Source organism: Equus caballus, chromosome X (genome assembly GCF_041296265.1).
Source record: "Equus caballus isolate H_3958 breed thoroughbred chromosome X, TB-T2T, whole genome shotgun sequence".
Classification (NCBI taxonomy): domain Eukaryota; kingdom Metazoa; phylum Chordata; class Mammalia; order Perissodactyla; family Equidae; genus Equus; species Equus caballus.
In genome coordinates, this window is record NC_091715.1 from 126,407,189 (window position 1) to 126,423,912 (window position 16,724).

The following is a 16,724-nucleotide window of genomic DNA, read 5'->3' on the forward strand; positions in this document are numbered from 1 at the left end:
TCTTTCCAGCAGATCTGAAGGTACAGGTAATGACTGTACTAAGTGAAGGTTCAAATGCAATAATCAAAAATGGTAGTGAGATAAAATCAACTCTCCTCCTGACTAATGAGGAAGCATTTAAGAAATATTTAGTATATGCATTTGAGGATTGGTGTAGTAGCAACAATCATATATATAGCATATCAAGAGTGACATCGGATAACCGATTAAAAATGAGAAAACTGGGACCGGCCGGGTGGCGCAGCGGATAAGTGCACATGTTCCGCTTTGGCGGCCCAGGGTTCGCCAGTTCGAATCCCGGGTGTGGACATGGCACTGCTCATCAAGCCATGCTGTGGCAGGCGTCCCACATATAAAGCAGAGGAAGATGGGCACGGATGTTAGCTCAGGGCTGATCTTCCTCAAAAAAAAAAAAAAGAGAAAAGTGCTGATTCATCTCAGGATGAGTAGCAAAGCAGATACATCCGTGTAGAGTATACACAAAAATAAAATTTCTAAATGTAACAACTGCTAAGGAAACACATAAGAATATGGACCAATATCTCTCACCAATCCAAAAAGCATATACTGTGCCTTACCAACACACTGTAGTTATCTAGGTCTAAACAGGTGAAATAAATGGCCAAACCTGATTGCCTGTAGCTGTTGCAGCGAAGGGAACGCTGGTGGCAGGTGTTGTTGCTGCAGACACAGTGGTAGGTGTAGCACCGTGCATCATGGGCACTTTCAGTAGGAAACCATGGAAGCAACACACAGGAGGGTGGTGCAACCATGACATAAACGATGAAATGGGGCGTGGTACGTATCACAGCAACAAGCCATGTGACATCATCATGATGGATACACCAGGGTGCAACATGCAATCACAGTCAGTGCAAAGCAACACAGCATGGAAGGGGAAAAATTTAAAAAGAGAAAAGGTGAAAGCCAATTATAGTTACCATTAAGGAAAACGGGATCATTCTCAATATTTAGTTAGTTTTTGAGTAGAATCACATTGTAATTGACTGAAAAGGCCAAATTTTCAGAAGGGTTATAGTGGGTACATATGCCAACATCTCATTTTTACCAAGGTCATCAATATGAATAGCTAGTTCAGCACACAAGTAACTGGGTTTCACATTCAAAATGGGAGCAGAGAACTGTGACTTGGTGTTTGGATTCACTAACGTATATATACGAGTGCTGTCACTAGACTGCAGACGCAGAGGGGCCGTTTTATACATACTTACCTGATCTGCATGCAAAAAAATGGCAGTGTGATTGGTGGCTATATGACAGGGGAGCAGATACAAAGAATACAGTGGACTATGCATGCAGGTTTTTAAGTACACCTCTGGCAAACCCCCTCGGGAATTTAGGCTATTTATCAAACAAACACATGGGGTACTTCATAGTAAATATCCAACAACATCTTGTCTGTAAATATTACAGCTACAATGGCTAGCAGCTGCAACATCTCTTTCAGGATGTTTTCTCTTTGCCTTTTCTAGTTTCAATCTCATTTGGAAAGCTTTTTCGACGCTTTTCTCATTTCTAGCTCATTTTGGAAAGCAAACCAAGGAATTAATTTGTAAATGGCAAGCACGCATATATAATAATTTATGTCTACATTGACTGAATTCCGATTTTCTGAAAGTCTACAGAGAAACTGAACGGCCTGGAGAGAGAAAAATCAACATATGCAACGTCATAGAAACCACAAATGTACCCCAAATGGTGATTGACAGAAACTCTGTAGTTATCCCTTATGCCGAGCTCTAGTTATCCACTACTTGTAGCCATGCCAATTCCAAAAACACTCATATTTTCCTTTTGGGAGCACAGCAACTATACAGGAAGCAGCACCGCTGAAGCATGCACTTTGCATTCCTACATAGAGCTCTTAGGTGAAAGGACAGGGGAGTAGAGTCACAAAATGGGAAGACAGAGACACATTTCACAAACTTGCAGAAGTCTGTCCTTCCAATCATCTGCATATGCTAGTCTTGTTAGAATCACTGATTCTTGTTAGAATCAATGGAAATATTTTTCATTCGTATCGGGGACAGGCAATCCCTCAATAACAGAGGCCTCACCTCCCTTGCCAGGGGTCACACCCTGCTATGTTAGAGAGTCTACTATGTGGCTGTCATTTTGACCTTTTGTTTTATCTCAATGAACCTGTTGGTCCCTTTTGGGCTCTGCATCTACTCTGGTCAACCAATGGGATAGAGGTCAAGCTGTTGTAAACTCTCAAAAAGGATGAAAGGATAGAACATGGGGTGGAGTGGGATAATTCCTCCCTGTATGGAACAGAGCTATTTCCTCCTGGTCTTTTCCTAGTGCCCACGGGGACTATAGGAGGAGAGAACTCCCCAGGAGTTCTCAAGAGAGAAACAAGTTACTTTCTTGTTTTCTTCAGAATTAGTGACACACAAAATGGTTTCGAAATGGCTACCATATTGCATTGGTAGCTAATTAAAGAATTTGTGTGTAACTGGTTATTAAAAATCACAGGCCCTCAAAGACTCATTTTGAGATGATTCAGTTGTGCCTGATTGCTGTGCAGATGGCGCTTCATCCTAGAACACTATAGAATTCACCACAGAATACTGCAGAATGCTGTAGCTTTGCTTAACTCATCCTTTCTCAACTCATCTGATCCAAGTATTAAATCATTTAGACCTTAGGGATAATTTTGGCGGAGAGGAATTGTTTTGTTGTACTTTACAAATAAAATATTTGAAATATTTCACAACTTCTTAGTAACAGATGTAAAGCTAAGAACAAAACTGCCCATTCTGGATAGATAAGAAATGTTTCAAAATATTTCAGCTGCAATTTTTGGGGTTATTTCCACCCAGGAATGGCAGGGTCAGTATTTCACCACAGTGGCAACCAACTAGGAGTTGACAGTGTACGAGTATTATGATTCCACACAGATGTGAAACAGACAGCATCATATTAAACCTTAAATACTCAGAAAATGTCCAGCCACATCATTCATTCATCCCTTTCACAGTCACAACAGAAAAACATTTTTTTTCAGATTAGAAAAAGTTGAGAATTTTTGTACAAAACCTACCAATACTTGAAGCGGGTGCCATGCACAGTATTGGCCCTGTACACCATGCAGAAAAGCGTGAAAAGCAAAGAAAAGAGATATTTCATTATTAAAGCTTTACTGATAGAAATAATTTTTAACCAGAACGATATTCTTTGCAATATGAATTAATCAGCACATGCAAATCCACTAATCTCCCATGCTTACAATTACAGTTTAGTTTTAAGATCACAAATCATGGTAATTAAAGTAATTCTTGGATTCTTAGGTATAAAAAGGAACATTAATTTTTCATTAAAGGAAATACCTAACTTAAATTTCATATTTATTTTGGACAAATACATCCTAATTAATTTTAATCAAGAAGCAGAGAATTTTAATTTATTACATCTATTATTTTCAAAATATGCACCAGGATCTGGTGCCTGGTGCCAAGAGTTCTATTTAGAGCATTCGTCCATTATCACTGCCTCCTCCACCTCGAAACCAAGGACTTGACGGTGAACATATGGCAAACAAGCTTTTCATCAAGAGGGGGCTCGCAGCCTGACAGGTTTTTATTTTGCTATTAATTAAGGGGAAAGGCATTCTTCTGCCATTTTGGCTCATAAATCCAGACTTTAAATTAGCCAAATCCAACAAAAATGTATAACAACTATAAAAAATGTGTTTTTAAAATGATATTGTGAAGAACTATCATGGTTAGCAACTAGACAAACAACTTTTTTTAATGGATTCTTTCAAAATTAATTAACTGATTAATTTATCAGGTAACCAACAGGTTTCTTCAAGTCCAGGTATACAATACTATGTGTTCAGTATGTTTATATAATTCACAAGGCTTTTTAAATTAACTTTAAATCATGTCATTTTCATTTAATAATAATTTCCAAGCTGGGGCATTTATCATTCTGGCAATAAAAAAGAATTACTGTACTCCCAGTGGTTAGTATTTTCAACTTATTCCTAAGAGACTATATGCTTGTTCTTAAAGTACTGAACCACATATATGACATTTATTTGAACAAAGCTCTGGCTGAAAAGTTTCTATTCAATTTGGTGCAAAACTGTTACGCTATTAAATATAGTTGAATGTAGGAGGTAAAAAAAAAATATGCTGCAGGGGCAGGCCCGGTGGCATAGTGGTTAAGTTTGCGTGCTCTGCTTTGGTGGCCCAGGGTTTGTGGGTTCAGATCCTGGGCGCAGACCTAGCACTGCTCTCAAGCCACACTGTGGCAGCGTCCCACATGCAAAATAGTGGAAGACTGTCACAGATGTTAGCTCAGTGACAATCTTCCTTAAGCAAAAAGAGGAAGATTGGCAACAGATGTTTGCTCAGGACCAATCTTCCTCACCAAAAAAAAAAAAAAGTGTCAGGAAAATATGATAAACTGCTATATACTTTTATATTAACTCGTTTAAGACTTAGAGACTAAAATTACACGTTTTATACATATATATATACATACACATACTATACTGTAATATAAATTTAAGGGTAGTTTTATTATAACTATCTTTGGCATATCAAAGATAGATAGACTACATTTTTTTGCAATGCTGAAGCTGGGAAACATTTTATTGAGGGTAGATCACTGTCCTTGAAAGTGATACCTAAGAGTCAAGAAATGAGTTTGAGACTGAATCAAGTGAATCAATCATAAGAAGCAAAAATTAGACAATGCTAAAAAGAAAAATGTCGACAGTTTTTTCTAGTTTGATTTCCAACCCTTAATTTTCAGGAATCATAGAAAAACAGTTGTTCTATACACTAGCAGATCAAGCATAACTGCCTTATTTCATTTCTAACCAAGATACCTGTCGACAGTCCTTGCATAAAAGTTCTTTGGAAGCGGGAGTGCATTGTATACATTCACAACCTCACTAAACTCACAGTGCCCAGAGCCCTGTTCTCACCTGCAGGGATAAATGCCGGCTGCGGGAGCTGCAGGTTGGCCAGAGCCTGTTGGCAGTGGAAAACACTGGGATTAAAGACCAGGGTGGCACCATTGGTCTTTTCAAGCGCCGATCTCTTTGGTATCAGTTGAAGTGCACCAGGCTGTAGGGCCTGTGAGGGAGGGATGGATTAATAAATAGTACCAAAGAATGTAAAAAATGTACTCAAACCAAGCACGCAGCAGTTAGATAAGATATGGCCTGGGAACCCTTTGCAAGCGTGTCCATCGAGCAAGATTACTAACTGCAGAGATGAAGCAATTCGCTAGATGAGCACTTGGTCCAAAACAGAAAAGAAACATACAGGGAAGAAACAGCTTTTCAACTTCACTAATTCAAGCAAATGAAAAAAGAACCTCATCACTTGGGCAGGATGCAACAGGAAGCTGTTAACAGCAAATATTCATTTCAAAATAACATCTCAGGGATGCTCATCTATTAATCGATTAAAATGAGATTAGCAAGAGCAACAGCTATAGCAGAAAAGAGATTTTGTCCACTTTAAATTCCAAGATGAATCTAGGAGATAAGTTGTATATAGGTGAAAAAACAGATGTCAGTAAATCGGAGTCCGATACTACAGCTCCGTAAAACAAAGTCCAATTTTTACAAGGACTTCAGGTCCAAATCCTCTAACTGTATATTTCCCAACTAACACGTGAGGAAAAAGCAAAGGAATTATTCCTCCCCCGCCACCCACCTCACCCAGATACCATAGATAGCAAAGTATTTGCAATTCTCATTTACAGAGACTTGCTGTGCATTTTGGTATGTACCATTTGCTTTGTTACGTCCCTAGATCGTTTAATTCTAAAACATATTAGCTTTTTAAAATTCTCCTTTCATGTCTACAATGCTTTCAAAATCTCCTGTGCTTATAATACTCCATCAAACTTGCCCTGGGATCAGATGCATTGAAAAAGTTTGACATTACTTTTCATTTTTTTTCTCAGCAAATTGCACATTACTTAAAAAACATGCCCCGGCAACAACAATTAGGTATGCTCCAAATTCTCAAGGAGACAGAAACACTTGTGCTGAGGAACTAGCCTTCCATATGCCAAAAAGGGGCACACCACGACCTCCTGATTCTGTGGATAAAGAAGGCCTTAAAGGTGTCTCTACTTTCACTCAAGAACTAAATATAACTTTTCAAGTCTTTCTCTTTTAAATGCATACAAGCTACTTTCAGTGAAGTCAACCTGAACTATGCACATGAACACGAACAGGGTAAAAATCTCTCTTTTACAGAGCATTTCAACTCCGGATCCCGAAACATATAGAAAGCGCAAATTCTTCATGAAGCCTTCTTTGTTTAATCTTACCTCGAACAAATTCCTATGGGCCAATTTGACCTTAGCACTAAGTCTCTGCTCTGATCAGTCACTTAGAAAGGAATTTTATGTTGACATTCAAAAGTGTCAATTGAAGGCCTACTATATAATATTTAACTCTGTACATGGAAATTTGGGGCTAACTTACATGCATGCTTTCCAAGCACACCCAAATGATCAGAAATGGGCACATACATCTGAAGGCCCCATGACTATGTGACGGACAGGTGCACAATGGTACAAGCAAGCCATTCCTTGTACATCTCAGGCATATGAGAACTGTTATTTTTAGGGGGCCAACTGTGTTCCTCCCCTGTATAATAGGCTCATGCTCGTTCTGAACTCTGTGCCACCAAGAGAAATAACGCAAAGATTGGAGACTTAAATTTTGCATTGAACATTCTGGATACCTTCCTGTTTTCACAGCTTAAAATTCCCTCATTCAAAAGAATTTAAGAAAAAAATATTTGGTGAAGCCTTTTTTTAACATTCGTTAATGGATTATGTTGTTCAGATCAAGGGAGAAAATAAGTTTGTTCTACTTTCGTGCTCAGATCTATCATGAAGTAATGGGTTTGGTTCTGAGAGAACACGGGTATTCAGAAAATGCAACACATCCAAAATTGGTGCTGTGTCCTTAAAGCCATAATCTACGAGGAAAGTTTGGAGAAATTTGGGGTATTTGGCTTAGAGGAAAGACATGAGAATCACACTCATATGAAATAGAGATTGATTTACTTTTGTAATAAAATAAGTTCCAGCTACAGCAGGATAGATTTCAACTCAGTATGAGAAAAACCTTCTTAAGAAAAAAGGGATGTTAAAAATAAACGTATCTCTCTTATGAAAAAGCAAGGCCTCTGTCATGGGCTTCAGGGTCATGTAGATGATTTTTTCCACAGCCAGGAAACATGAGGTTTCCTCAGGGTTTTGTCCCTTATTGAGATTATACCCTAATACAAGAGAAAAGGCCCAGACTGAAAAAGAAATAGCAAGCTGCCTATCAAAACAACTGACAGCTGTGACTAACTTAAGTAATAACAATTCCTATTTCTCAACCCATCATACTGTAGTGTTATACAAATATTTTTCCTACCTCCTACCTTTCAGTGTTAAGTAGAACTAACTTTTCCCCAAGACTGAATTGCTAGGGCAACGCAATAGCCGAGCTTCTTCTCCCCACCACGTAGAAATTTCCCACACTCTTGGCTGGATGCTGTCTTGAAACCACTCCTCCACAAGGAAAGAGAATCTGAACCTAACCTATGGGAAATTAGAACCTACTTAGCATCCCAATCGTCCAAGTCCTCTGTTTGAAAGGCATTAAGGACGTTACTAGCTAGCAAAGTGCACGTGAAGCTGGCTCACAGAGCAAGGAGGCAATTTTCCGCCTTTTTAGGATATTAAGGTTAGTTAGACTATAAAAAACATTCGAAAATAATTTACTATTTAAATTATATAATTTACTCTTTCTCAAAAAAATGGGAGAAAAAGCACAGTAGATTAAAATCATTAGTAAAGCTTTTAAATAATTAGGTTTAGAAAATTTTAGTGACTGAATTAGAATAAATAGATTCTCTCTTTTCTAACTTGTAACCTTGGCTATTCATATTAAGGGCCACTCATGACTATCCAAGATTATGGCTACAGGATATTAGACAAGTTGAGGAATACACTGATCATTTACCCCAAAACAGACAGTCCACAGGCCCTGGGCTGTTCTTACCATCATGTTGGCAGCTGAATGGTACATCTGGTGATGAGCTGCCTTGAGCTTAGCTTGCAAGTGTGCAGGAGGATGAAAGTACTTGCATTTCTCCCGGGAGCATCGACCTTTGATGTAATCCATGCAGATAGTCACAGTATTATCACTTGCCTCAATCATGGAAACATCTGTGGGGTGAGCATAGCGGCAATCGTTCTCACCACGGGTACAATTTCCACGCTGAAATTCTCGGCAAACCTCAAAGGAAAAAAGAAAAACCACATCACATTGAAGCCTGGAAGGTGATTAACTTTTATTTATTTTGCCAGTGAATGTAAGAGCAATAGTATACATTATTCTATCATCTGTTTATGAAAAATCTACAAAGTTGAAAGATAACATAAAGCCGTATTCACTATGAGATGTAAACAGACAATATTTCTATTCCTAGAAAACAAATTCCATTCTTCCCAAAGGAAAATTGTCTATTTTCCTTACATTGAAATAAAAATGCTTCAAAGTATTGCTGAAAAAATTTTTAATCCTCCACTTAACACACAGCGTAAAGTGTATTGAGCTGAGTTTGCAAGAGGGGGTTATTTTGTTAAGGTCCAAGATGAGCCTTTTCACACGGCAATGTGTTTTTCCACAAGCAGACTTGTGGACCATGACTGAATTACGTGTACAATGAGATTCCGTGATGATACATTGCAAAGCATTTACAGAGCGGCCAGTGGAGCTGACTTTGTAAGAAACTGACTAGTTATTTATTTCAATTTATGAAGAATTACAATTAAAAGAAGTTTGAGGGACTTCCACAAACCAAAAAGCTGTTTGAAATTTCTTTTCTTAGGCATCAAGAGATATTTATCTAGTACATCATTCTTTTTTTTTTTTGCTGAGGAAGATGGGCCCTGAGCTAATATCTGTTGCCAATCTTCCTCTTTTTTTTGCTCCCCAAAGCTCCAGCACATAGTTGTATATCCTAGTTGCAAGTCATTCTAGCTCTTCTATATGGGATGCTGCCACAGCATGGCTTGATGAGTGGTGCGTAAGTCTGCGCCCAGGACATGAACCAGCGAACCCTGGGCTACTGAAACAGAGCACGTGGACTTAACCACTCAGCTATGGGGCCAGCCCCTAGTACATCATTCTTACAACAACTGTACAACTGAATCAATGCACTTCATCACAGGGTGTCATTGCAGTAATACACTGTTTAACATAAGCTAAACACCGAAGCAGGCTTATTTAAAACATTCAAAACATTGGCTCTGAGAATGATGCTTTATGCATAAGGTTAATATCTACCCTATATATATTTATATATTTTTACACAAATACCTCCAGTTTATCTGAGCGCATCAGTTTTGGACCAGGAGCTCCTGTCAATGCAAAAGGCGGGTTTCCAGAAATCAGAACAGGTGCATTTGGTAAAAGTTCAGCAGGAACCAGGCCCATTCCAGGATGAGGTAAGTAAGGATTGAAAGCCATGGCAGGATTAGCTGCAAGTGATGGAGTCATAGGAAAAGAAGTCTGTATGTTTAAAAGAGAAAAAAAGGTGTTAGACGTAAGCAGATTATTCCTATTCTTACACAAGGAGGCATTCTTTCAAAAAGTCTAAGCCATATCAAAATTTACCAGTGTATCTTCTGATTAATTTTTAGTCTCATACGAATTCCCACATAGGAGCTTCTTTTAAACCAACAAATCTCTTTAAGTAACAAATTTATTGGTAAATTGATAAAACAAGCTACATAATTTTAACAGTCATGAATTAGACAAATTAAATCTCACTGATGGATTCTCTTCCAAATGTCACCAATGATATCACATATACAGGCAATCTGCTTCGTCTCCTGACATAGGCATGGCCTTTGCAGGCTGACTTCAGGTTCTCTCTCTCCTCCTTCCTCTTCCCCATCAGTACTGCTTGAGTTTAAGGCTGCCTGTCCCACCATAGTTCCCACTTGTCTACTAAACACTTGCTTCTCTTCTTGGTCCACTTTTAATTATGGAAGACAGGAAAGAGTTGAGGAAGAAAGGGGTATATTTATAAAAGTGAGGGGCCGGCTGGGTGGTGCAGCAGTTAAGTTTGCGCGTTCCGCTTCTCGGCGGCCCGGGGTTCGCCGGTTCAGATCCCGGGTGCAGACATGGCACCGCTCAGAAGGCCATGCTGTGGCAGGTGTCCCACGTACAAAATGCAGGAAGATGGGCATGGATGTTAGCTCAGGGCCAGTCTTCCTCAGCAAAAAGAGGAGGTTTGGCAGTAGTTAGCTAGGGATAATCTTCCTCAAGAAAAAAAAAAGTGAGAACGAGCCAGCCCTGATGTCCTACTGTTTAAAGTTCTGTGCTGTCACAGCTTCACTGGCCTGGGTTTGGTTCCCAGTTGTGGAACCACACCACTTGTCTGTCAGTAGCCACGCTGTGGGGGTGGCTCACATAGAAGAACTAGAAGGATCTACAACTAGAATATACAACTATGCACTGGAGTTTGGGGAGTGGGAAAAAAAGAGGAAGATTGGCAATAAATGTTAGTTCAGGGCAAATCTTCTCCAGCAAAAAAAAAAAAAGTGAGAACTCTAACAACTTCTTGCCATCTACCTAAAATGAGATTGGTGTGGTCATTTTTAAAAAAAAATAGAGGCCTTATTTCAGAAACTAATCTGACTTGCCTAGGTAGGGGGCCAGGTGATATCCACAGTTCAAAAGGAGGCCCTAAAAATGCTATAAGGACCCCTGTTAGTCAGGAAGAAATAAGATAACAGGACTATAAGGTACATAAACTAGAGTATAACTTGAAAAGAAAAGCCTTAGACATGCAAAGGGCTCTTATTGGTTTTTCTATTGTTTGAAAGTCCAGATCTCAAAGAGTTTGATATATGCATTGCCTTTATTATCAGTAATCACACAATTTATCACTCCACTATGCTGTTTTCCAGTTTGTTTCACATGTGGGTGTCTTTTCTTCTCAATGTGGTTATAATTTATTTGATAATTCCCTTTTCTCCCCTATAGTACCCAATAATTAGTGAATGCCTGATTGACTGATATAGTCAATGATGAAGTTTAAAAATAAATTTAAACATTTTAATGAATTAATAGCAAATCATGGGTAAATGCAGTACATTTCTAATAGTGACTCTATAAGGTAGTTAGTGCATTATTGTGCAACTGGTGGTGTCTCACTCTGTATCACTAACAGCATGTGTTCTTTCTTGCTTCCTTTTTATTTCTTTCACTAAAATAATAATGAATCTGTTGCACTGCCAAGCTGTGCCCACACCTTCTGCTAAATCACATTAATAGGAACAGCTCTAAATACAAGTAGAACAGGAGGCTGTGGAGTGTGAAGGGGCAATATATATTCACCGCCCCACCTCCTAGTCTGACGTGTAATTTTCACCAGCATAGCATTCTCCATGAAGCCTCTGTTATACAGCACGTTCAACTTAGAAGGAAGGGCTTCCCCAGTAGCACTCTGCCTTAGATGAGTTTAGCAAATTAGCTAACTGGTGCATTCAGAAGGACAGAAAGAACCGGGCCTCCCCAAACTGGCAAGTCTCAAGTCTCAAGTGAGTAGAGAAGGCATGGTGGCCAAGAGCTTTAAGAGGAAAGGGACGACACTAGGTGCCAGGAAGGATGATGGAGCAGTCAGGGGAGGTGCTTTATAGTTTGAGGACAAACAGCCAAGGGCTGACCCAGCCTAACTAGGCACCGTGATGTAAGAGGACACGTCACACTTCTCAGTGAATGAGACAGGAAGCTCCAGGAATTAGCTGATGTGATGTAATTTTACATAATGAGATAGGAATCTCTTGGAAACAGCCACCCAGGCATGCTTCAACAATAAGGCAGACTTTATCAATTCAATCATTTATGGTTGTCTCAAAATCAGCAAGAATCTCCTATGGTAAAAACTCCATATTTGAACCACACAATAGTACTCTTTGTTGACTGCTTTTTTCTCTCTGACTTTCATAGTAAATGTCTCCGTGAAGTCACCAGTCTATTTTCCTGGATACTTTTCGCTTTTGCCCTTTACACTGAGAAAAACCATTATTACATTTTTTTAAACTATTTAATTAAAAGAAAGACCTGCAGGTGAGTGGATTTTACAGGTTAAAAAATCATTATTTACTAATAAATACTGATCAATTGATAATATTTAAGCCTAATGTACGTGTAAACGATACTTCCTATTTACAATAGCTCTCAACTTCCGTAATTTTTTCCCTTCCTTTTTTGGGGAAATCTTTCTGGTTAACTTCTGCTTTCTTTGGAATATATTTTAACCTTCTTAAGGTTTTTTTATATGCTCCATGTGTATGAAAACAAGCTGTAAATTAATCAAAAGTTTATATAAAAAGTACAAGGGGCTTGCTGAAAATGTTTAGATTTTTTAAGGTTTCACCACAAACCATACCGTGCCATCTTTAGGTTTTAAGATGAGTATTATTAGCTTTTATGACCATTTCCTCCTTGAGTATAAACTTCATTCTATAACACTGTTTACTGAGAAGCAGCAAGTTCTTCTATTCCCAACCCTGGGACATAGGCAGGAACTCTGAACTTCTTATTTATTTGCAAATGGACATTTCTGTCTTCTCACCACCACCTCTGCCCCAGGGTAACCACTCCATTTCATAAATTTGACCATTCAAGGGCTTACCTTTGGCTAACATCCACCTGTTAAGTCAAGCAGCCTGCAAGCTCACACATTCAGCTTTAGTAAGCAACTTTAATCCTGTCTATACCTATATTGCAGCCCTTGATGTCTGTCGAGCTAACGTGAACCCATATGTGGGGTAATATTTACAAAAGAAAAAGGCTCCTAACAAGTTGAATCTGATTTCTCTCTATATCATGAAACAGTCTGGACGCTTAAATATGTTTCAGATAATCACTCGAACCTATATTATTTACTAAATGTTTAAAAATATGAGAAAGCTTTTCCTCCTAGAACCAGAGGTGTGGATCTTCATCTTTCTCTGAGTCTTAGAAAACCACCCAAAATGGTGGACACAACTGACTTTATGAATAAAAAGATCACCTAGATAGTTCTTTACTCTCAGTGTCTCTAGTAGTATCAGCTCGTGGGGTAGGAATTCCCATGAGTTCACAGTGACTTGCACAGGACCTAGGAACTATCAGGGCCTTAGGCAATGCCTCCTCAAAATCAATGCATGGCCTCTAGAACAGCGGCCTCTAATGTCTTTTGAGTCCTGCACTTCTCAGAGAGTCGGATGACAGCTGTGGACTCCGTCCATGGAAAAACTCATGTGTGCACAAAATATTATGTGTGATCTCAGGAAGTTCAAGGACCTCAGTGAAACTCACCCCTGGCATCGGCTTCTGGACAACCTACTGTTTAAGAGTTTGTGTTCTGGGGAAATGGTTGGCAAACTACCGCCCCTGAGCCAAATCTGACCCACCCTGTTTTTGTATGGCCAGAATGGTAAGAATGGTTTCTATATTTCTAAATGGTTGAAAAAATAAAAGATGAATAATATCTCACAACACATGAAAATTATATGAAATTCATATTTCAATATCCATAAATAAATTCCACTGTGCTTATTAGTAGACCTGTCTTGCAAAAAGTTGTAGATATTTGTTTTCTCTCTTGTTATACAAGTACCTAAACAATATCCTCAGCTTTTCCTCTTGTCTCACAAAGCCTAAAATATTTACTTAGCCATTTACAGAAAAGTTTGCTGACCCTTGTTCCAGAGGATTCCAAAGAATTCAGCACTCTATCAGTTTCTGGAGTAAAGCACTAATTATACCTAATTCTATTAACATGAATTTAACACTTGTGGCAAGAGTCCACAAGTTGAAAAAGTTTGGCTTTAGAAACCAATACTAAAGAATTCACTAAAATGTTCCTCTAGTTATTAAAATTAGGGTTCTCAACTATTCATTTATAGAACAATAACTACTCAGTGACTAAGAATGGGGAGATAGATGGAATCCCATGAAGGCAAAATTTTAGGAGCCACCAAATGTTGGTCTTAAAGGATTCTGAAGCACCTTTGAATAATAATACAATTCAATGAAAAACTATGACTCAAATAAATACGTCTGGTTTAAGCATACATTTTGGGAACATTGACTTATTACTTAAAATGGGTTATTCCTCAAGCTAGTATAAAGAAGTAAAAGTTAAAGTTTATGCTAAGTCAATCTTTGTGTTTCCTCAACAGCCTAGATGTATTCGTAGCTACTGTAATAATATCAAGGTCAGTCATGATTATTGTTGGATGAATGCAAAATACTTTGTCACTTCAGCTAATCCTGGCCTGAAGTCAACATAATAGAGGCCTCACCTTCCCTCTCTGAGCTCCTGTCTAATGGTGGATGAGTAAACATTTTCTTGTATAGGATGGTAAACATTTGGTAACAGTTTGTTGATTTGATTTTAAAACCAGGAAAATAGCACTCAACTTTTACTAGCACTCCTATTACCTTAATTTTATTACTCATTTACAAGCATTTATGTAGCAGAAAAGGAAGCCCCTTTCACTGTTACCATGCATGTTTCTATCCTTAGATAATCCCAAAACACATTGAAATGTATAATTTTAGTTTCTATCAGACTTTACTAACTGTTCACATGGATCACAACTGAATAATCTTTGTTTCACAGGTTTTGCTTGGTCATCTCCACACTCTTTGAGTGATGTTCTGCGGAAACTGAAGTGGCCAAAAGGCACACTGCAGGAGATCCACATAACCTCCAGACTAGTTAATTGGTCCCTCAATAATTGAGAGTGAACTTTATAAACAGACGCAAGCTGATAGTGGTGTTTATGTACTAATCATACTTGTTAATGAATAAGTCACTGTGGCCCAAGAGAGCTAAGAAAAAAAAATAAGTTCAAGGGTCAAAAGTGAATAGTTGTTCTCACCCAGACCTGGCTTTTCTGCCCTTATTAATCAGAGAAGCATTGAAGGTGAGCAGTTAGGCAAAGGATCAATAGGTTACTGTGGGTATCAAAGGTGTACACCATAGCATGCAAGAGAGGGTAAATCATGGTTTGGATCTGCCTGTATTTGGTGGAGAAGCTGCAAAGCAGGCCAGGAGTTATGAAGGAGTACCCAAACACAGATCAGCATAAGCACAGATGATTCCTAGAGGCAAGAATCTAGCAGAGGGCCAATGACTTCTCCCTTCGATGGGCAAGGCCATTTTAACTTTGTTCCTGAGAAGTGAACAAGAATGACCTAAAAATTATTTGTTGGTGAACCACCATGCAGTAATAATGACAATTCAATTAACTTCAGTATTCCACTAGGAAAGGGAAAGTATAAAAGAAAATCAAGTGGTTACTCAATTTTAACAAATGGTATGAAAGAAAATATGAATTTGGGGGGTGGGGAATGTCAAGAGCTGAGAAAAGCAAAGAACCCACAGGAAGGCTGGAGCCTATAAACATCACAATGCGAGTCCAGGATAAATGGATGCTAAGGGTTACAACGATCGGATGTTCAACAAGCAAGCACTACCACCACGAAAACAACAAAACAAATCAAAACAAAACCTTGCATGGCTAATAGAAAGAGAACTCTACGGAGAAAAAAAAGAAAAGCCAAAAGCTATAAAAATACAGAGGAGCAGGGACAAATCAGAAATTAAGGGGATCACAAACACATTAATTCACCATCTTACTACTGTTAAATCATACATTCCTAGAGGGTAGAGACTGTTTCTAGTTGATCTTTTTATCCACCTCTTACTATTTTAAATGCTGGCACAGAGTAGATGCTCAAATAAATATTTACTGAATTGAATGAAAAGGGATTCCTAAGCCGTTGATTCCTTTTAGGTTTGCCGGTTAGAAAAATCCAATTCAGAATCACAGCACAAAAAAAAAAACACTCAGGGATCAAAAGGAGTGCAGAAAGATTGAATAAATCCATCAGTTTTGCTCTCTGCTGAGGAAGACTTTAAGCAGAAGGCCACTTTCAAACTGTCTTTTGATATAGATGTGAAATGCTGGATCCAACAGTATGAGAAGCACAGGGTACTTTATACACACCTACATGTGCGTGTGCGTGTGCACACATACACACACATATGTACGTGGGCATTTTTTACTTGGAGGGGCTAAATCAGTACCAGAAGAGCTCTGAGAAAAAGATTTAGTGATACCACAGACCAAAATATGCAACCTTTTATTACAAAATGTGTGGTTCAAGGGGACTAGTGAATTGTTAACATGACTGATATCCACAGAATGGTTTAAGAGAGGAGATCAGGTAAAGAAGGGATTAAAATATTTAGCAGATCCATAAAGGATATTATGGCAAGTTAGGATTGTTTGGGGGATCGGTTTAATCTTAAGATTATTATCAGGCGCAGGGGGCAACCACAGGTTTTACACTAGGTCTCTCGATGGCCTTCTCTGTGACAAACTCCCAAACTATATTGATCTGAGCAAGGGCATGGTTTTGTCCAGAAAAACAAAATCCTTTATAGGTGAGACTGGCAGGCATTGGTTTTGTTTCTTGTTACTGCTGTTGTTTTGCTTACCCTCCATCAATGAAAAAGATTTTCATAGAGCCCTCCAAACTTCCTGCCTTCATCTTACAACAGCAAGCAATTTTGAGGGAGCCGGCTGGAGCTCAGACTGCAACCAAGAACAGAGAAGCTAACGGGCCCACATAGTCTCATTAGCAC

The 16,724-nt window shown here is 38.7% G+C and overlaps 1 protein-coding gene across 50 annotated transcripts in view; it reads right to left on the minus strand.

Moving 5' to 3' along the window:
* MBNL3 (muscleblind like splicing regulator 3) overlaps window positions 1-16,724 on the minus strand; it is a 169,307-nt gene that overhangs the window by 39,253 nt on the left and 113,330 nt on the right. For 20 of the 50 annotated variants that reach the window (XM_070257931.1, XM_070257953.1, XM_070257952.1 and 17 more), the window contains 5 exons: window positions 9,386-9,577; window positions 8,063-8,299; window positions 4,964-5,114; window positions 3,068-3,103; window positions 629-723 (listed from right to left, as the gene is read on the minus strand). In XM_070257931.1, coding sequence (XP_070114032.1) covers window positions 629-723; window positions 3,068-3,103; window positions 4,964-5,114; window positions 8,063-8,299; window positions 9,386-9,577 — 711 coding nt within the window. The remainder of the gene's footprint in view (window positions 1-628; window positions 724-3,067; window positions 3,104-4,963; window positions 5,115-8,062; window positions 8,300-9,385; window positions 9,578-16,724) is intronic. The other 30 variants (XM_070257941.1, XM_070257935.1, XM_070257946.1 and 27 more) reach the window with 3 other exon arrangements.